Source organism: Petaurus breviceps, unplaced genomic scaffold, assembly GCF_028583685.1.
Source record: "Petaurus breviceps papuanus isolate PSGF00001 unplaced genomic scaffold, PetGlider_PUasm1.0 91133, whole genome shotgun sequence".
In the NCBI taxonomy this organism is placed as follows: Eukaryota; Metazoa; Chordata; class Mammalia; order Diprotodontia; family Petauridae; genus Petaurus; species Petaurus breviceps.
Window position 1 is genome coordinate 57,901,892 of NW_027187419.1, and position 22,735 is coordinate 57,924,626.

At 36.2% G+C, this 22,735-nt stretch overlaps 1 protein-coding gene across 4 annotated transcripts in view; it reads right to left on the reverse strand.

Moving 5' to 3' along the window:
- The window catches only part of MIPEP (mitochondrial intermediate peptidase), a 189,802-nt gene that overhangs the window by 163,040 nt on the left and 4,027 nt on the right, over positions 1–22,735 (reverse strand). For all 4 annotated transcript variants that reach the window (XR_011166757.1, XM_069080141.1, XM_069080140.1 and 1 more), the window contains exons 2-5: positions 17,891–18,064; positions 14,740–14,828; positions 9,907–9,993; positions 1,537–1,600 (exon numbers count right to left, since the gene is read on the reverse strand). Coding sequence is in view for 3 of the 4 variants with exons in the window: in XM_069080141.1 (XP_068936242.1) it covers positions 1,537–1,600; positions 9,907–9,993; positions 14,740–14,828; positions 17,891–18,064 (414 nt within the window). In the remaining variant the exon portion in view is untranslated. The remainder of the gene's footprint in view (positions 1–1,536; positions 1,601–9,906; positions 9,994–14,739; positions 14,829–17,890; positions 18,065–22,735) is intronic.

The following is a 22,735-nucleotide window of genomic DNA, read 5'->3' on the forward strand; positions in this document are numbered from 1 at the left end:
ACTTTTCAGTTTATATACTTTGTTTAAAATATGACATGACTAATCACCACCTAAAGGTTATCAATGAAATATCAAAAATTAATACACAAAAACTAATATTTTTTTCCTACAGTTCCAAAATTCCTCTTCATTTTTAGCAGGAAAAAAAATTAAATGTGATTAAACCAAATAAATCCAGAAATTTTGCACCTTGAGCCACGGGGGATGACCAAAAAAAATCAAAACTAGAAGTCAACCGTCATTCATTCTTTTCCTGATTCCATCAAATGATATCCTGGGACTCTGGGCATATATAACCACATTATGCCTCAGTTTGTTCATTTGTAAAATAGAAAATGTTCTCTCCTTCCACAAATTTTTCTAGAACACAGTGTCTGCATCGCTCCTTGGCCCCTTCAAGTGCATTTGTTCTATCATACTTATGTGTATATGGGTACAGCCTTAGCAATGGACTTTGTCAGTTGTCCAACTACCAACCTGAATTTTAAAGGATCATTACTAACCAACAGGTGAATTTGGGAGCATAGCAATTTAGGAAGACCAATAACTGTCTTCAGAATTTCATTCTTGAAAAAAAAAATTTCATTCTTGAGAGTTTCCCATCTTTCCAGGTTGTCTTTCACTGTAGAATTTTAAGCAATGCTAAACCTTTCACTAAAATTCACAAACTTCTTCTGTAGGATTATACATAGACAAATGTTATTTAAATAGTTGTCCCACAGGCCATCCTTAGAGGAATTAAATCAACATTTATGAGTTAGATTTTTATGGTTGGTAGTGATAGTAACATAGGAATAAAATATAAAAAGTGATGAGTTCCTGGCCAAGGTTAGAATGCACCTAAGGAAAAAGAGTAAAAAATATTTTTACCTGGCTTTAAAAAAAAATCTAGTCAACATGGCTTTAATATAGAAAGGGGCAAGGAAAAAAGTATTTATATGTGTTTACTATATTAAAAACCATCAAGGATGGCTAAAATATAAGAAAACTACTAGTAGCAGAGATGCCCATGGATTCATAAGACACTGCTCCTAAGAAAGGGGCAGAAAAATCCAAGGCTTTGTTGTTACTTAAGTGCACACAATAAGGGAAATAGCCGTAGTGAGTCTAACTAAAGATCCTAATCCAAGGAAGCAAATATGACATCATTCGATATTTCTGAGATTTGGTGGGAAAGGACACATGACCAGAATATGGCTTTGGAAAAATAAGCTTTATTCAGAAGAAATAGGTTAGGTTGAAAAGAAGGGATGGATTGTAGTATCACAGCATTACATATGAAGAAGATCCACTCAAATGTGAAGTCTAATTACCAGAAGAGGAAAGCATGGAGGAGAACAATTTTCATAGACATAATTTCATAGACAACATATTTCATAGACATAATTCAAAGAATTAACTAGTATAAAGGGACTGTTATGGTACAACACCATCTGAAATATGAGAACTTTAAAGAATGTGATCCTATAACAAAGATGCTAATTAATCTGTAGTGAAACAGGGTAGTAAATCAAAACAGAAATATATAATATTTACCTTTTCTTCATCCAAATGGATTCCACTTATCTCGAAATCAAACATAAATAATTCTGCCACTTTCCTAAAAATAAAATTATTCTCATTACATGTAAGTATTAACAAATATTTTCCTATCATAATTCTTTTCCTTTGACAAAAAAAATTCTAGCTTTAATTTACTTACTACCTGTGTGACCTGAGCAAGTACCATGCTAAGCCCTAAGGAAGATAAAAAGATGAAATAAGACTCAGTCCCTTACATTTCAAGGAACTTGGGAAGAAAGTTTTTTCCAAAGAGTCTTCAGTTTCTACTTGGCTAATCCAACTATTTCAGAGAAGAGTATATCTTACTTAAGTTATTTTAGAAAGGGGTAAAATACTTTCTTTCTGGCACATTTACTAGATGCTAAAATTCAGGGTAAAAAGTACAAAATACAATCAATCATCTGGCTGTTTTTGTCTGAAGGATGGTGCTACAAGACCTGGATGATTTTTATTTATTTATTTAAATTAATTTGTTTGTTTCCTTTTAGTTTACAGGATTCAATTCCACAATTCCTTGAGTTTTACATTTTGTTCCCCTTCCTCCCCTCCTCCCCATGGCAGCATATAGTCAAGTATAGGATCTGTAAATACTTTCACATTATACATTAGTCAGGTTATAAGGACGGATTGTACCAGCTGGAATGAAAAATGGTAAAGAGGGCATAAAACCAAATAAGAGAACGAAAAAGATCAAGTATTTTGCTTCCACCTGGATATAAACTTAGTTCTTTCTAGTTCTTTCTCTAGATACACATGTTTCTCTCCATCATGAGTCTTTTGGGATTGACTTATATCACTGCATTGCTGAGAAGAGTCCAGTCTATCAAAGTTGATCATCACACATACATTGTGTCTGTAATTGTGTACAAATTTCTCCTGGTTCTGCTCTTCTCACTCAGCATCAGTTCTTTTAAGCCTCTCCAAGTAAATATAAAGACTGTCTGCTCCTCGTTTCTTATAGCACAATAGTATTCCATAACATGCATATACCACAACTTGTTCAGCCATTCCCCAATTGATGGGCACCCCCTTAATTTCCAATTCTTTGCTACCACAAAAAGAGCTGCTATAAACATTTTTGTACATATGGGTCTTTCTCCCATTTCTATGATCTCTTTGGGATATAACCCTAGGAATGGTATTGCTGGATCAAAGGGCATGAAAGTATTTATAGCCCTTTGGGCATAACTCCAGATTGCTCTCCAGAAAGGCTGGATCAGTTCACAACTCCACCAGCAATGCATTAGTGTTTCAATTTGCCCACATCCTCTCCAGCATTTGTCATTTTCCTGTTTTGTCATCTTAGCCTATCTGACTGGTGAGATGTGAAGACCTGGATGATTTACTGAGTTTCCACTTTTCACTCAACTTTTAACATCTTAAAAACCAAATAAACAAATACATTGATAACTGATTTGGGTTTTTTATTCACAATGCAAAGCACTGTGGTGTACTGAAAAGAGCACTGAACCTAAGCATGTGACCTCAGAAAGTCACATGGCATCTAGGGCCACAATGTCCTTACTGTAAAACAAGGAGGTGGACCTACATGGTGTCTAAGATCAATTCTAGTTCTATATCTACAATCCTAGTTTATAAATCTATAAATCTCAGAACAGAAAAGGATATCCTCTCAATTTACTGATAGTGAGGTGTTGGTGGTTGTTGTCATTTGTTCTTCATTCTCCAAGAAGACCATGACATCAGGGAGATGACGCCATGATTTGCAAGTGAATTGGATATAAGTGACATAGGGCCATGCAAAATCACCAGCCTTACTCTCTCCTCCAATGCCATCTGTATCCAGTGGCGAGATATAGATCAGGTGAACTGGAGATGGCCCTCTGACAGAGAGGTAGGAGAAGGGAGTATGCTGCAAGTAAATATGGTAAGTCTCAATATAATTAAATATATCCATGTCACTGGTCACATTATTCCTACTCAAAAACCGTACTGCTTTATTGAATAAAGTTCAGATTCCTTTGCCTAGTATTCAAGGCCCTAAACTAACTGGCAGCAACCTACACTATTTGACTACTGCCTCCTGTCATAGACTCTATGTTCCAGCCAATCTGAGTCAAAAATATTCTACGCTTTTTCATCTCCATGTCTTTCTGTGGTTTCCTGTGGCTGGAATAGTGTCTTTGTCTCTCTTATGGGTTTAGAGGTTTGTCCATCCTTTAAAATCCAATGCTACTTCCTCCATTAAAGCTTTCTTGCTCCTTCTTGACCTTTAGGTCCATCATTAACACCCTTTTCCCTCCCTATTTCCCCCTGGACTTTACGTAGCATTTTGTTTTGTCCCTTTCTTATATACTGAGCATGTACTATAATTTTTAAAATAATAATCTATGTATGTGTCCCAGAGACGCAGGAGATAAGAGAATCAGTCTCAGAAGAAACACCTATTGCAAGTCCTACATCTGATACACACAGGTTGTGACACTGGGCAAATCACTTAACTAACCTCTCAATGCCCTAGGCCAGTACTTCTTAAACTGTGGGCCATGACCCCATATGGGGTCACATAAGTGAATGTGGATAAGGATCTCAACAAATTTGGCGACAGTCAAAGATTTCTGAATGCACATCAATCAAAAACTAATTCAAAATCAAACAAGTAATGAATCTGAGGTGTTTCTGGCAAGGCTTGCCTGTGCTGCATCACACAACTTCATTGCGGCCTTGATTCTGAACACACAACATGTACACTTTGTACTGCACACACCCTCATGCCATGCAACACCAACAAATGCTGCCAGAAACACCTCGGCTCAGATTTGAGACGATTGTATGTTATGAGTTGCAGTGTTTTTACTGTACATACAAAACTGTTAAATGAATTTTGGCTTGGGATTAGGACAGAATTTCCAACAATTTCTGAAATGGCTCTAAATATACTTCTGCCATTTTGTACTATGTATTTATGCAAAGCAGTGTTCTCAGCATTGACAATTAGAAAAACAAAATATCCATCAACTCTGAAAAACACTGAAGATGCTCTACAGCCGACAGTATCAAACATTCCACCAAGATTTAATTCTTATGTAAATATAAACACACATATCTATCTCACTAGTATTCAAATTTGCTTTCATCCTTAATGAATGGTAAGATTAAAGGTATACCAAAGAATTGCTTTAAAATAAATTTCTTTATGATTTATTATCAGTGGATGTTTGATTTGTACACCTCGTTTATATATCTATCTACTCAAGGTCATATAAAAATTTTTCAGGTGAAAAGGGAGTGGAAAAAGTTTAAGAAGCTCTGCTCTAGGCAACTCTCCAAGACAAAGAGTTGCAGAGATAATGCATACCTGCATGATAGAGGAAGTTTCCTCATCTTGGAGTCTCCTATACCATAAAAATCACATGTCTATTCCTGGTCCCTGTGTGTGTGTGTGTTATCTATAACTTAACTATAACTTCTATAAGGGTAACAAGGATGAAGTCTTATCAAAAGATCACATCTCTACCTAGGTCTACCCCAATGACTCTGCACAGAGAAGCTAATAAGTGGGTAATGAATTATTAGATAACAAAAAATTAATAAAAATTTTTAAATTATGATTTATACTTAATAATTTATTTAAGTATCCACAAAACTCAAATCCCTGACAACCAAAGTGCTTGCTTATATATTTATTTCAAAACCATCAAAAATTCACTAATTTAAAACTTAATACTGGTTTGTATTTGGACAAAAATTCCACTTTCAAGACATGAGATTTTCCATCTCTCTTCCAAATAGTAGCAGCTACATGGAATATTAAATTCTTTGAAGCTATGCTAGAAGACCAGCTCCTTAACTAATGAAAGCTGTTTTTCTTTTACTCTTCAAGACTGCAAAGTTTCTCAGTAAGATATCGCTTTCTCTAGGCACATTTCAAAATATCAGGGGAATTTATGCTTACTGAACATCTGATGCACTATTTTGGCTTTTCACAACTATTCAAAATGGAAACAAAAATATACTTCTTGTTGATCATAACAAAAGCTTCCTAGTTTGTGAAGATCAAAAGTACTTTGAATCAATCTAAAATGACCAAATCTAATGGTACAAGCAAGGTGCTGTTTTGAGTGGCACCAATACCATTCTTAATCTACAAGAATGAATTAATCAACAGAAGAGAAGCATGTTAGCAGAACTATAGAACATGATCTGAGGACCTCTACTTAATTAACTTTTACCTAAAGTAAAAATTTTTAATCATTTGATCCAACTGCTGAACTGCCTACGTCTCCCACATATTGCTGCAGACCCTTCAAAGAGATGCAAACTTTAATTACTTCATGAGACAAATTTTTTAAAAAAACAATTTAATATGAAAATCTGAGGAAAATATATGCATTTTTTAGTAAATGTGATTTCTTTGATTTTAGTTTAAGAATCATGATAAAGATTAATGTTGGTCACAATTCAGTTAGCTGCTATAAACACTTAGGATGACACCATTAAAATGGCTGGTGTAATTTTAATTAGACCATTAATTTGGTATATGTATTTCACACCAGTAAAGGCAAATATACATAACCTGTTTTGTAAACAGAAATTTACTTAGTGCTGGTAACAACAGCTGATCACCAAAGTAGTGTATTTTAGTTATATAATTTGTTGTTGCTCACTTGTTTCAGTCGTGTCTGACTCTTTGAATCCCAGTTGAGGTTTTCTTGGCAAAGATACTGGAGTGGTTTGCTATTTCCTTCTTCAGTGCTAATAAGTATCTAAGGCTGGATTTGAACTCAGGTCTTCCTGACTTCATGCCTAGTGCTCTATCCCCTGGGTCACGTAGTTGCCCCCAGTTATATAATACTCAAGCCTAAAGTTATAAATGAACAATAAACTACTTCCCACATGTGATTAGTTTCATCAAAATTCTTTTTTTTTTTGCTTTTTTTTTTTTGGAGGGCAACTGGGATTAAGTGACTTGCCCAAAGTCACACGGCTAGTAAGTGTGTCAAGTGTCTGAGGCCACATTTGAATTCAGGTCCTCCTGACTCCAGGGCTGGTGCTCTATTCACTGTGCCACCTAGTATAATAGTAATGGCATTTAAAGATTCCCCTGTATTGGCTTGGTTTTTGGTTTGTGTTAAAACCCAGAGCTTGTTAATCCCACCTGTGGGATGGACTTGTTGATGTGAAAAGAAAGTCCGGAACTGGGAGGAGCTGGTGATGTAGATTTGGAGAGACACAAGAGAGAGGCAGAAGAACTTTTTGGAAGCAGCACTTGTGGAGGCAGAGAGAGACTAAGAGGATTGCTGAGGGCCACTTTGAATTGCCCTGGACTTTTGAGACCTGCCCCCGGAGCTGCCAAGGACTGAGGAGACATGGCTGTTATGCTGGTACTTTGTCTGTCTGTTTTGATGTTGTTTTGCCAGATTTGTCCATTGGTGAAAGACAGTCCTGTTGCTGAAGAAGTCCTGCAACCTGGCTGTTGGTTAAGAGCTCCTGAGACTGTCCTGCAGACAGAGAGTGAATGCTGTCCACTGGTGAAGGACAGTGCTGTTATTGCAGGGGTCTGAGAACCTTTCTCTTGGTTAAGAGCTCCTGAGACTGTCCTGCAGACAGAGAGTGAATACTGTCCACTGGCAAAGGATAGTGCTGTTGTTGCAGGAGTCTGGGAACCTTTCTGTTGGTTCAGAAGCCCTGAAGAAGGATTTTCTTGTTCTATGTTTACAGAAATCCTGGGAGAGGGTTTTGCTAATGTTTTCAGGGGTCCTAGGACTGTTCTGCACACAGAGGATGAATTAATGAAGAGACTGACAATGTATCTTGTGGCCTTGCTAAGCTTTGTCTCCCCAGGAACAAAGATTGCTGAGAACTTGCCTAGTGTCAAGATGAAGAAAAGACCTCCACTTGGCTATTAAGTGCTGTGCTTAAACTTGTTGTAACTCTGGGGTAGATTCAATTGTGATCCAGGGGTGGGGAACTTTTGACCTTTTTGTGTTCTATGATTGAACAAATGAATGTACTTTACTTATGATTGGAAACTAATCTCCATTTGAGAAGAGGGGCTTTGTGATGGACTAAATGAAGGTACAGCCTAGGGGTGGAATAGTATTTAGAACAGGGACTTTGTAATTGATTGAATGAATGTAAGGTCCTGGGGTGGGGTAGTACTTGGAGATTATTTAATCACACTTAGTAAATGCTGTATTTTCAATGATGTCATGTTTTGATCTTCTCTGTTCTTAATTTGTCACTGAATAAAATGGAGAGCACCTATGCTGGTATTTTGAACCTTGGGAAGTTGCCTTTCCTTGGCATTACATTACACCTAGCCAACCCAGTTTCATCAAAATTCTAAGAGGAAAGCAAAAAGGAGTTATTTATTCACTTACTCAAAAGACATTTATTAAGCAACTAATACATAAAAGGCCCTCTGCCAAGTGCTTTGGGGGATAAAATAATAACTAAAAATATGCCCTCAAACAGCTTACAATCAATTAGAATTACTGTGATGAAATAAATCAAACATACATCTGTAAATATAAATGACTTTACCTAATTATGTTATTGTAATGGGAATGCAAATTTGGAAGATCTTCCCTGCCCCTAGGCTAAAGTGCACCTGAAGCCTGGGGTGGGAGGCTTGTTTTTCAGTAGATACTTTTTGATTGGGCAGAGGGTCAATAAGGTTGTTACATTCTCTGAGCCAGGAGAAGGCTATATAAGCCCTGATGTGAGGCTTTGTTTTGAGGGCTCACTTTGAGAAGTGTTCTGTGATTTGATATGGATTCTGCGAAGCCGTTGTCTGGAGTCCACCCCCCCCCTTTGAAGAAACCCAGATGTTGATTGGGTATGGATGTAATGGTTGGACAGTTTGAAATCTGTCTACTAGATCTGTTTCTGTCTTGATAATTCTGTCTGTGTACTTTGAAGTTCGGGGTGCTGACCTTTTCCCCTGAACAAGGTAAACAATATATGTCTGACTGATTAAAGTAAGCTTGTTAACCCATTTTGAGTTGCTTTCCTTTAACAAAGCAGATCTAAGAACCTGTGGTGGCAGCAAACCCTGAGGACGCTTGGGGTGCTTGCTGCTACAGTTATTAATAACATATTTTGAATATTCCTTTGAATATATTATCTTAAAAATACATTTCCTGTTATTCACTAATCAAATATTGTTTATTCATGACAACCATAGATTTATCAAAATTATTTATAATAAAATCAGTTATTCTGTATAAGAGCCAAGAGCTATAAGAGAAAAGCCCCTTCTACTTCCAAATGTCACATCTAATTCAGTTATCTAATTAAACAATAGGGAATCTGTCCTAGCCTTCTTATGGAAATAGATGGATTTCACTAATTGATGGTATTCTCTCAATTCTGTCTTCTGTTTCTTTTATTCAACTCAGCCTCCAAAAGAAATAAGATGGCAGGAAGGGGAGAAGAGTAAGATAAGAAAGGTAGATGGAGGGAGTGAGAAATGAAGGAGGTATATACTCACCAACTCAGAGCATATGACATAACCTCCTACTTCATTGAGAAGATGCATATTACCTTCATGCAAAGTGAATCACAGGCCTAGAGGGGACCTCAGAAATCTTCTCACCCAACTCCATCACATAAGTCTAGCAAGGTGAAGTTACTTATTCCAAACCACATAGATGTGGCCAGGCAAGGACTAGAACCCAGGTATCATGGCTTCCATTTCACTGTGCTTTCTATTATATCATAAAATAGTAATTCACATTTAAATGGGATTTTACAATTTAAAAAAAGTACTTTTCTAACAAATATGAGGTAGATAGTATAAGTATTATCATCCCCCTTTACAAATAAGGAAACCGAGGCTTAACCAAGGTTAAGTGACTTGCCTGTAGTCACACACCTATTAAGTTTTGGAGCCAGAATTTCAATCCCTATCTCCTGACTCCAGCTCCAGCATTCTTGCCAGCTCCCTCAACTCTACTTCTCCATCCACAGACTTTTTTCTAAAAGATTATCCAAGTATTACATGTCTGTTACAATCCAGAAGAGGAAGTATCAGGACTCAAAGAGAAGTAGATTTGTTCTGCTCAGCCTTGGAAGGCATGTACTCTTCATCTTGTATCTCCCCAAGCATCAAGCACAGTAAGTGCTTTCTATACATTGATAAAATTTAGAAATTAAGTCACTGACTTCAAAATACTAAGTTGATCACAGTAAACCAAATAATCTGCCATCAGTCATTGAAACTTGACCCTCCCCTCAATCGCTGGAAATTGAGATGTAATAGTTAGTAATATGAGAGTTTATTTTAAAACAGAGTTAATATTACTACTACAAATATCTCCTGATTCCCCCAGATTCACAAACACATAAAATGTTAAGCATAAGCTAACAAACAAGTACCTGGTTTCAGGATCAAGAGAAGCCACAAGGTTTTCATCTGATAATAATTTTTGCAAACTTTGATATAATTCCACATTCGTATTTAACCTAGAAAAATTATAGATGAAAAACAAATAGATCAGTATAATTTTAAATCTTAATTTATTATTATTCAAAGAATAAAGTTAAATTCTATAGTGTACATGAATAAAACTCAAGGATTTTCTCATTTAGGCTATGAATGTTATAACCACAGATAGACATCCCGCAGAAATTAAGTCAAAGTTCAAAGTTAATAGCAGTGTAAGGATAAACAACCTTTCAAAACCGAGGCATAAAAGCTTCAACTATTCTTCTCTATGGAGTAGAGAATAACTGTGTCTGTTCAATATTGTATAAATCATATAATAACGTATAAATCAGTTGCTCATCATGTTTGCAGATGTCATGAACCCAGAAGGAAGAATGAAAACACTGGACAAAAATGGGGATCTAGAAAGATTTTGGCACAGATTAGAACAATAGATCAAATCAAATAAGAGAAAAATAAAAGGAAAGAGGAACCAATATAAAGTTCTATACTGGGGTTCAAGAAATCAACTTCAAAAGTATAGGATGGGGGTGGCTAGGTGGAGCAGTGAATAGAGCACCGGCCCTGGAGTCAGGAGGACCTGAGTTCAAATCCGGCCTCAGACACTTAACACTTACTAGCTGTGTGACCTTGGGCAAGTCACTTAACCCCAATTTGCCTACCTTCCCCCTTCAAAAAAAAAAGTATAGGATGGAGGGGAAAGTGTTGCTAGACAACAGCTCAGATCTTGGAGTTTCAGTAGTCAACAGGAGTCAACAGTGTGAAATGGCAGACATAAAAAATCAATTGTATTCTTGGCTATTTTGAGAGCCATAGCATCTAGAATCAAAGAAGTGACTGTCCCATTGAATTTTATCTTGATCTGACTACATCTGAGTATGATTCAGTTCTGGATACCACATTTTAGGAAAGTGTCAATTTTTAGAATATCCAAAAGAAAGTAAATAGTGTTTGGTTTGGTGAATGATTTGGTGAGTGGTTTTAATAAATGTTTGGAATGGTGAAGGAACTAGAACTTATGCCATTGAGCAGGAGTACCCAATGGCCTGCAAGTTAAGCATGGTTTTTAGATTTTAAAATACAATTAAACTTTATTTTAGAATTTAAAAACTGTTCTTGTGTCACAAGAGTACAAGAACATGTGGTGGGTGGTAACAGGACATATCACTGTGCAGTTTGCCAACCCCTCCTATAAAGAACTTCTGAAGGAACTGGATATGCTCAGCCTGAAGGAGAGAGGATTAAGGGATGAGGTGGGGGGAACTACAGTTGTTTTCAAGTATTTGAAGGATTGCCACATAGAATAAATAGATTTGTTCTGCTTGACTGAAGAGAACAGAACTAAGTGATAAGATTCCTGGCAGGTCCCAACTGGTAGGAAGGGTAGTTTATTCCCTTTCATAAATCTGTGTCTTTGATTATTTCCTAATGCCTTCCAGGTTATCAGATTGTGTCTCTAATTCCTAAGATAAAAGCCATTTTCAGGAGCAATTTAGAGGAAGCCTGCAGAGACACACATTTCATTCTACTGGCTACTACTATGGCATCGTGAAGAGTTATGAAAAAACAAACTTAACAATAGCTCATACTTATATATGTGCTTTACAGAATACAAAAAGGTCATTCTAAAAACTAACTTATAAAGTAGAGCATACATTACACTTTGCCATTAAAGAAAGAGCTCCAGAGTTAAGAGGTCACAAACCTGTATTTGAATCATAGCTCCAATAGTTAACTAGCTCAGAGTGATTAAGTGACTTGCCCAAGGCCACAAAGTCAGTTAGCTCTGCTATGATTCAAATCCAGGTTTCTGACCCCTTAACTCTGGGGTTCTTTCCACAATATAGTACTACCTAAGGATTCCTCTCAGTATTACAACTAAGAACATTAGCAATTAAGATGCCTTCACTTGAGGTTCTACTCCAAGTCAAAGGAACAAAAATTACAGATCACAGATTTAGAGATAAAAGGGACCTAAACCTACAGGTAGCAGAAGGCATCTAGTCCAAACTCATTATTTTACAGACTAGAAAAAATGAGACCCAGAAAGTTGGGCAAATTAAATGACTTGCCCAATGTCACCCAGGTAGTAAGTAAAGGCCTTTTACTTTTGCCTTAAGAGAAATGTAAATAGACAAATTTGTGATAATGTTTTAGTTGAAACTTAGCTAAGATCTCAACTCAAAAAAAAAATTCATACCTAGATTTAGTCATAAAGTCTAATTGAATTCTTTTTCTTCACTTGATGGAAAATATAATTTCTTTATGACTTGCAGCACACATACATCATTGATTTTAAAAATCCCTATGAAGGCAGTATGTTATACTGCCTCTCAAGCAAAACTAAGGGAAAGGCTAAGTCACAGTGCTAGATAAAAATTAAAATTTAGACTCATCAAATGAAGATTTTTAAGCATTTAATTACTCAAGGTTATAGTAATTATAAAAAATAATAAATTCATGAGTACTCAGAAGGAAAAATGGACCTTAAATTCCACTCTCTTAAAGATACTTATGCCCCCTCCTATCCCAATTATATTCTACCCTCTTTGTCACATCTTAAGTGATTAAGACTTTAACACTGCTTAGGAAAGGGTCATGTATAAATACAGATCTGGTATTGCACCTAAAATGGTGACATTTACTACTACTGTTAAGACTCCAAATATAGACTAAAAATATCCCACCATTCAAAAAAGCAGCCTCTATCCAGATATCCAAGAAGTCTTTTTTCCTAATCTAAAGTGACATGCCCCAACCTCAAACTGGAATATTAATGACTGTTTCAAAGATAAAAAGTAGATTTTAAGGCAGAAGACTCGAATATGAATCACAATTCTGTCACTTACTAGCTGAGTGGCCTCAGGTAAATTATTCCACCTAAGCCTCAGCTTTCTCATCTATAAAGTGGGAATAAGCCCCTGTCATCACTACCTCAGAGTGGTTATTACATGCCTACATACGTCATCTTCAGCTACTTCAACAGACCCATGATTTTATCAGTTTATTATAACCAGGGATACACTATCCCTCTCTTTAGTCTTTTCATGGTTTCAGGAGTTGATGCAGCCAAAAATTAAATATACCACTGAGATGAATGAAAAGCCCAAGAAACAGAATTTTGGGAGAATTAACAATCAATTTATTAATTAGCCTAGCAAAAAAAATCAATAAATTTATGGTCAGTGGCTTCTATCAGTAATGAAAGATATCTAAAGGAAACACTGAATGCCTTAAATATTTTTTTTTGAAAGGCAATACTCCTGATGATAGAAATCAATCCTGACTGGAGAACAATTGATGAGGGGGTAGGCATTTAAATGAGGAGGGAAGCTAAAAGTCTTCAGCTCCTCCTGCTGAGAATGTAGCTTGGGGACAAAAAGGATCAAAGCATGGAACAGAAGACAAGGAAGTTAGAACTCCTGCACCAAAAGCTTCAAAGAAAAATATGACCTGGGTACAGGCCATAGAGGAGCTTAAAAAGGATTTTGAAAACCAAAAAAGAGAAGTGGAGGAAAAATTGGGAAGAGAAATGAGAATGACGCAAGAAAATTATGAAATGAGAGTCAACAACCTGACTGAAGAAAATAATATCTTAAAAAATAGAGTAATTCAGGGGCAGCCAGGTGGCTCAGCGAGTAAGAGCATTGGCTCCAGTGTTGGGATGACCTGGAGATTGAATTCCGGGCTCAGACACTCAGCACCACACCCAGAAATAACTGGCCCTGTAACCTTGAGCAAGTTACTTAACCTTGATTGCTTAAAAAAAAAAAAAGGGAATACCCCTGACAAGAGAAATCAATCCTAATTGGTGAACAATTAATGAGGGAGTAGGCATTTAAATGAGGAAGTGAGCTAAAAGTCTTCAGCTCCTCCTGCTGAGAATGTAGCTACATATTAAGACTCAGTTGCCTCCAGCAATCTGGACAAAGCAATCCATCTCTATCTAGACTACTCTGGTTTTTTGCTTTTTGGAGGGGGAAAGACAGGACAATTGGGGTTAGGTGACTTGCCCAAGGTCACACGGCTAGTAAGTGTTGAATGTCTAAGGCCAGATTTGAACTCAGGTCCACTCAGGTCCTCCTGACTCCAGGGCCGGTATTCTGTTCACTGCACCACCTAGCTGCCCCTGTGAAAATCTTTAAATTGTCAAATGAACAGTTCTTTGTAACTGGCATGATGCTGGGTACTTAAGGACTTTCAATAGTAACTGTATCCTTTTCTATAAATGAAGTTAAAAGGTACCTGGGGTCTGGCACAATAATTTTAAAAGCATTTAAACTACTTTCAAAGTAACTTTAAAGAAAATTCACTTCTTGGCAATTGTGGTTTACTACTAGGCTCAACAAGGACCAATAATATCCAATAATACCTTTCATCCTCAACCCTACCAGGGAAATTTTCTTGGTCCCCAAAGCAACTCTAACACTCCTTTTACATACAGAATTTATTGACACTAAACATGACATTAAACAAGTCTAAACTGTATAGACATTATAGGCCATAGTAACTGATAGCAGACTCAGGAAATTTAGACTTATATTTGTTGTGTTTTATTGGCACATACTATAATAAAAGCAACAACCTAGCAACCTACATTCATCATTTTGACAAAACAACTTAAATACACTTATCTCTACTCATAGAGTCTAATGCTTTTGTTGACAACACAAACATTGAAGTATTAAAAGAAAAAATCTCCCCTAACATGATCTCTTGCTATTGTGCAGGCCAATATTGTAACAGATATGAACTTAACATACTTTTCTACCATGGTACCAATGTTTCTGCAGGCGTCTTCTGCTGCCTCTCTGTATGCAGGGTCAGGATGAGCAATTTTCACAAAATCAGCCTAATATAAGGGAAAAAGAAACCAAGAGGAGATATGATGGAAAACAACTTTTCCAAGATGTAAAAATAGATAAAAATTTATATTTTTAAAAGTATCATCCAGCAGTTTATATCTTCTATCTGGCTTAACCAGTCTATTTCTACCAGTGATAGTGTTTTTTCCTAAATGGGTTTAGCAAAGGCTAGTAGTGAGCATTCTGTGCTCCAAAGAAAATATTTTCAGAACTTATTTTCAGTTTGGCAGAAAAATCTTATTCCTCCAAAGAAAAAACTTTTTAAATCATGGTTTTTAAAAAATTGTTTTAAAAAATGTAGACATTTATACAAAAAAATTAAGTAGTCCAAATTTCTCTTTCTCTCCATCCATATGTGTGCATTTTCCTCCACTAATTTACACCTATTAATTTGGTACCACAAAATAACATTGCAAAGCATTAGTATTTGTAGTAACATTTAGATCTAGGAAACTTCATATGGCAATATGGTCATACACCTTCTCCTATCTCATCTCAGTACTTTCTACACAGGACTTTTAGTGTCACAGCTGACTCTCTACTTCCAACCTGGGGTTTCTGTCACATTCCTAGTGCTATGAAGGGTTACAATGAGTTTTATTTTTAACTCCTTCAAAAAGCTAAAAATTAAACAGTAAGTGAAAAAAACTGAAACCACTAGACTGAAAGCAATTTTACTTTTAACAAAAACATGCTACAAAACTTAGTAACTAAAAATGTTTTGTTATGCTTTTCTCTGTGAAGTCAATGACAAATTAACATGCAACAAATGTATAAAATACAATCAACACAAGATAAAATTCCATATTTTAATACACATAAATAAGCAAATTCACATGACTGACACATTATTTTTTAAAATAACAATAAACTCAGCTTAGCATTAAAGTATATAAAATGTTATTTATGAAGGAATTTACAAAGTAATTTTAAATTACCAAATATAACATACTAGAAGCAATGGAATCTCGTCTAGTTAATAAAGGATAATAACTCTTAAAACCAGAAGAAACCTGATAAACTATCTAATCCAGCCCTTGCATTTTACAGATAAGGAAACTACTAAGGTCCAGAAAGGTTAAGAGTGTTACACTCAATTCGTAACTAATACTTAACATTAAAGAAAAACTTCATCCATTTAGAATAGTGGTGAGGGAAACAAGGTAAGGGGATAACCTGAACTCCAAAATAATTATTTTATTATTTCTGAGAAATGAAACAATTTTCCATTCTACATTACAAACTTAAGAAGGCACTCTATGGGATCATGAACAATCAGACGCAACTGAACTGGACAACAATCTAGTTCAGTAAAACTACTCTTTTACAACTAGGATAATCTTACTGGCTGCTTCATACAGAAATATTTAAAATTTTATATTCAATAACTATCACATATACAATATCTGGGTGATCAAAATTTGTCTTGAGATTTTGTATCCTTTAAAACTGACATTTACACAAGGTAAAAAGATTGAAAAGTAACATTTTATTCTACCAACAAGAATAGGGGGAAAAGGAACCAAAATGAACTTCAATGCAATAAAATGAAAGCAAACATCTGGGAAAAGTTATGAAAATAAGCATGGAAAGTTACTAGGGATCATTAAGAGGAAGCAAACCTACGGTTGCAATTTCTCTACCAAATGCCAATGCTGTCAGCTCTTTAGTATCGCCAGGGAATTTTAAAGTAAGCAACATTTGCTTTCAAGTTTTTATTGACATAAGCAAGTTAGGTGAAAGAAGCATTTATTTCATTGATACTATGCAATATTAATTTAATAATATTCATTCCATATATAGTTGGTCAAAAATACTGCCCCTTTCCTCAAGAAGCTTACAATCTTAAACTTTTACTTTAAATCCAGCCAGGAGACCTTTTTTTTTTTTTAAAGCAATTGGGGTTAAGTAACTTGCTCAAGGTTACACGGCCAATTATTTCTGGGTGTAGTGCTGAGTATCTGAGCACAGATTTGATCCAGGTCATCCTGACACTGGAGCCAGTGCTCTTACTCGCTGAGCCACCTGGCCACCCCAAGGAGAGCTTTTAAAAAAATTGTCTGAACATTTCCTCCAACACCAGCAGGCTTGGGGCAAGTGTATTTTGATCAGAGAGGTGATATTAACTTTAACATGAAAGGAAGCAGGAAGAACTAACAAGCACACAAGATGGGGAAACTAAACAACTTTTGAACCTCTCCTAAGCCCGGTCCTCACAGCATTTACAAAGGGTTATGCTATGAGATGAAGGTAAATACTTACATTAGATACACCCACAACATTCAAATGACTAGGAAAAAAAACAGAATCCAAGAACAAATATAGGCAATCTTGAATGATCTATTATTTTGAATTTGTATGCCACTTCGTCCCTCCATAAGTAGGAATAATTAAGAGTTAATCATATTTTTTGGTCCTGGCAGGTAAATTATAAGTCAGAATAACACCATTAGAAGCAAAGAAGGTTTATGTGTCTCTATCCATAAAAAAAATCTAAAGACACCATTTCAAAAATGTCAATTTGATTTTAAAACTTCATTCTAACACAATACAAATGTTCACTCATTTACTTTCAAAAACACCTACTTTGTATTTCTAGGTATTATAAAGATATTACTAAAGAGTTGTAAGTCAACTTTTTTTAATAAGATGCATCCTATTTTAAAGGTAATAAGGAAATTTTCTACATAAAGGAACTACGTGGTAGATACTTTTATACAATGTATGATCTTTCTGTCATGAGAATAAAAGACCTAATGTTTTGCAAATTTGCAAGTGAATACCAAATTTCCTTAAAACAGTAAATAACTGGGTTTCCCCCCATTATTAACATGTTTTCAGTTGCATAACTAATGTCAAACATTATTATAAGGATACTATCTGAGAATTTGCTCATATTTTTCTCAAAAACAATTTTCCAGATAAACTTTTATGTCCTATAGTATACTGACACTGACTATTGGCAGGGGAAATTAATTAAAAATGTGGCTTAAATTGAAATATTTTTTATTATTAAAGAGAAAAGTTCAAGCCTTAAAACAGATCTTACCAAATCTGCTACTTTGCACAAGGCATCTGACAGCTGATCAAATATACACACAGTTTGTGGTCCAGGTGGTGTAGCACATGCACTCTCTACTAGGGACTCAGTTTGTCTTAAGGCTTTTTCTTGTGCAACATGAAATCCTTCAGGAGAACTTAGCTCTGGGACACCAAACAGACCCTAAAATTTAAAGAATATTTTCAATTTATTAACAAAATATAAGAAGTAAATTTTGTCAGTATTCAGTTTCCAAAGGCAATCCTATTTTCAGTTGTTTCGTCCCATTACTTTATAATCACAATCATCACATCTCCCACATCAAAACATTCACCCTATGCTAGAGAACCCTTGTTTGGCTCATTCTACCCAAGTTATATAAATCTGTGTTTTTTGTAATTAAAAAGTTGGTTTTTTTAATCATTAAATTGGATCCTTTGACTCTCCCTCTGCCTTTATAGCCAATTCTATGCTAAAGTTCAAAAAAATTTTCTCAGCTACTCCACTTTATGGAATCTCACCTCACATGTCATGTATTCTAATCCGTATCTGAACAAAAATCCCTTCTACAAGATTCCCAATGAGTATTCAACCATGAAGTGATAGGGAACCCACTAATACCCAAAGCAGCCCATTGTACTTTTAAGGAACTCCACCTATCAATGAGGCTTTCCTTATACTAAGTCTAAATCTGACCCTGTAGCATCCACTCACTGCTTCTAGTTCTGTCCTCCAAGGTCAAATAGAACAAGTCTATTCCTCTTCTGGTCCTCACTCTTCCTCTTTTGAAAAATAGCAATGACATAGTACATTCATGTCATCCTTTCTTCCATAAAAGTTTTATAAACCAAAAAGTTTTTAAAAGTTTGAAGAATTGTGTTTAATTGTAAATAGTCATGGGCAACATCATTACTAATAATGATCTTTAAAATTGCTTGCATTTATTAAGTACTTTGGAGTTACAAATGCCTTTTGTATTTATCATCTCACTTAATCCTCACTACAAACCAGCAAAGTATTTTTATTTTTATGCACATTACACAAGAGAAAACTGAGGCTTACAGAGGTTAGGTGACTTGGCCAAGGTCAGACTAGAATGCCAAAGGGAGTATTCAAACCCAGTCCAATTCTGACTTCCAGTCCAGTTCTCTCTGGGATTCCCAAAGGATTATCTAAAAATTCAGAAAGATGAAAGAAATCCATTCTCTTCAATAAGAATCAGTGTTCGGTTTAGATCTCTTCCATCCTCATATAACACTTTCACAAATCTTTAATGCATTCATTAGGGAACATCATGCATTATAATTATCGCTTTGTGTTTCCTCTATGAGGCTACTAGGTGGCACAGTGAATAGCAGGCCAGGGCCTGGGGTCACGAAGAGTTGAGTCCAAATTTGGCCTCAGACATTTACTAGTTGTGTGACCCTGGACAGGTCACTTAACTCTGTTTCAGTTTCCTCACCTGTAAAATGAACTAAAGAAGGAAATGACAAACCACTCCACTATCTGCCAAGAAAACCCCAAATGAGGTCAAGAAGAGTCAGACATAACTGAAAACACTGAAAAAAATTTCCTCTATAACATGGGTTCTTAATGTTCTTGTGTCATACTCCACACTCCCCACCATTAGCAGTCTGAAATCTATGGACCTCATGTATATTAGAATGTTTATAAATATATAAAATTTAATAACCAAGATGGTGGAGTGAAGGCAGGGACTCCCCTGAGCTCTCCCCTATACTCCTCCAAATATCTTTAAAAATAACTCTAAACAAATTCTAGAGCAGCAGAACCCACAAAAAAGATGGAGTGAAACAAATGTCCAGCCCAAGACAACTTGGTAGATTGGCAGGAAAGGTCTACTGCAACAGGGTGAGAAAAAAGAACCTGCTAGTGCAGACCGGAGTCCCAGCAAACCTGAAGCAGGCCTCAGGGTGACTGAATCGCTTGCAGTAGTGGCAGTATCCCTCTCAGCCCCAAAATGCCAAAGACAACTTAGAAGGTCAGCAGGATCTGTCTGATCTGTCCCAACTGGGTGAGTGTGGAGCATAGTTCAACACAGGCCACAGCAAACCAGGAACAGGCATCAGGAGTGACAAATCAACAGCAGCAATGGGAGCAGCTCTTCCCAGAACTCTCAGACCACAGACAGTAAAAGGGTCGAACAACAGGAGATTATAGTGGCCTTTTTGCTAGCACTGAGGCAGAACTTTGTTGCTTTGCTCATACTCAGATATGGATCGCAGCCCTGGGTGTCAGTCGCAAGGCAAGGCAGAGGGAGCCCTAGCACAAGAGAGCTTCCAGCCACAGTGGAGGCAAGACCATCCTCATAGTTTCAAGGCAGAAAAGAGTATTTGTGGTCAATAACCAACCAGAGCACAGGCCAAGAGAGAAGTAAACACACCTCTCCTTAGACCATACCACCTTGGAATAATTGAAAACTTACAGGTCCCCAGAAATATCTTTGAAAACTGTTGCACAAAACCCCTGAAGCTTGGGACATTGCATCCTCAACCCTGGAAGCAGAGCCCTACTTTAACAAATAGTTAAAAGTCTGGGAAATAGGCTGCGAAAATGAGCAAACAGAAAAAGACTCTGACAACAGAAAGTTATTATGGTGACAGGGAAGATCAAAACACACACTCAAAAGAAGACAGCAAAGTCAACGCTTCTACATCCAAAGCTTCCAGGAAAAAAAAAAATATGAATTGGTTTCATGCCATGGAAGAACTTAAAAAGGATTTTGAAAATCAAATAAGAGAGGCAGAGGAAAAATTGGGAAGAGAAATGAGAGTGATGCAAGAAAATCATGAGAAAAGAGTCAACAGGAGACAAAAAATATTGAAGAAAATAGCACCTTAAAATTAAAACAGACCAGGCCAAACTGCAAAAGATGTCCAAAAAGTCAATGAGAAGAATACCTTAAAAAGCAGAATTGGCCAAATGGAAAACGAGGTTCAAAAGCTCACTGACAAAAATAATTCCTTAAAAATTAGAATGGAGCAAATGGAAACTAATGACTTTATGAGAAATCAAGAAGCAACAAAACAAAACGAAAAGAATGAAAAAATAGAAGACAATGTGAAATATCTCACTGGAAAAACAACTGACCTGGAAAATCGATCCAGGAAAGAGAATTTAAGAATTATTGGACTACTTATAAGCCATGATCAAAAAAAGAGTCTAGACATCATCCTTTAAGAAATTATCAGGGGCAGCTAGGTGGCTCAGTGAATAGAGCACCAGCCCTGGAGTCAGGAGGACCTGAGTTCAAATCCAACCTCAGACACTTAACACAAAAACTAACCATGTGTCCCTGGGCAAGTCACTTAACCCCAATTGCCCTGCAAAAAAAAGCAAAAAAATATTTTTTTAATTAATATTTTAAAAAAAGAAATTATCAAGGAAAAACTGCCCTGAAATTCTAGTACCAGAGGGTAAAATAGAAATTGAAAGAATCTATTGTTCACCTCCTGAAAGGGAACCCAAAATGAAAACTACCAAGAATATTATAGCCAAATTCCAGAGTTCCCAGGTCAAGGAGAAAATACTGCAAACAGCCAGAAAGAAACAATTCAAGTATCGTGGTATCACAGTCAGGATAATACAAGATTTAGAGGCTGTTACATTGAAGGACTGGAAGGCTTGGAATATGATACACCAGAGGGCAAATGAGCTAGGATTACAACCAAGAATCACCTACCCTTCAGGGGGAAAAATAGACATTCAATGAGATAGAGGAGCATTCTTGATGAAAAGACCAGAGCTGAAAAGAAAATTTGACTTTTAAATACAAGACTCAAGAGAAGCATAAAAAGGTAAACAGCAAAGGGAAATCACAAGGGACTTAAGGTTAAACTGTTTACATTCCTAGATTGGAAGATGATATTTATAACTCATATGACCTTTTTCATTATTAGGGTAGTTAGAAAAAGTATATATAGACAAAGGGCACAGGAGTGAGTTGAATATGAAGGGCTGATATCTAAACAATAAAATTAAGGGATGAGAGGGGGACGTGCTGAGAAAGGGAGAGGAAGAATGGGATAAATTATCTCACACAAAAGAGGCAAGAAAGTTTTTGCAGTAGAGGAGAAGAGGAGAGGGGAAGCGAGTGAACCTTACTCTCATCAGAATTGGCTCAAAGAGGGAATAAGATACAAACACAATTCGATATAGAAATCTATCTTACCCTACAGGAAAAGTAGGAGGGGAAAGGAGATAAGAAAAGAGAAGTAGGGTAATAAAGGGAGGGCAGATTGGGGGAGGGGTAGTCAAAAGCAAAACACTTTTGAGGAGGGACAAGGTGAAAGGAGAGAGAACAGAATAAACAGGGGGGATAGGATGGAGGGAAATACAGTTAGCAATAGTAACTTTGAAAAAAAATTTTGAAGCAAGTTTCTCTGATAAAGGCCTCATTTCTCAAACATATAGAGAACTGGGTCAAATTTATAAAAAGAAGAGCCATTCCCTAGGTGATAAATGACCAAAAGATATGATAAGTTTTCACATGAAGTAATCAAAACTATCTATATTCTAACTCACTACTGATTGGAGAAATGTAAATTAAAATGATTCTGAGGTACTACCTAATCCTTATTAGATTGTCTAATAGGACAAATGTTGGAGGGGATGTGGGTAAAATGAGACATTAATGCACTGTTGTCAGAGCTGTGATAATTCAACCATTCTGCAGACCACTTTGGAACTATGCCCAAAGAGCTATAAAACTGTATACCTTTGACCTAGCAAAGATCTGTACTAAGGTCTGTATCCCAAAAAAGATAAAAATCAAGAGGAAAAGGACCTAGATGCACAAAAATATTTATAGCAGCTCTTTTCTGGGGGTAAAGA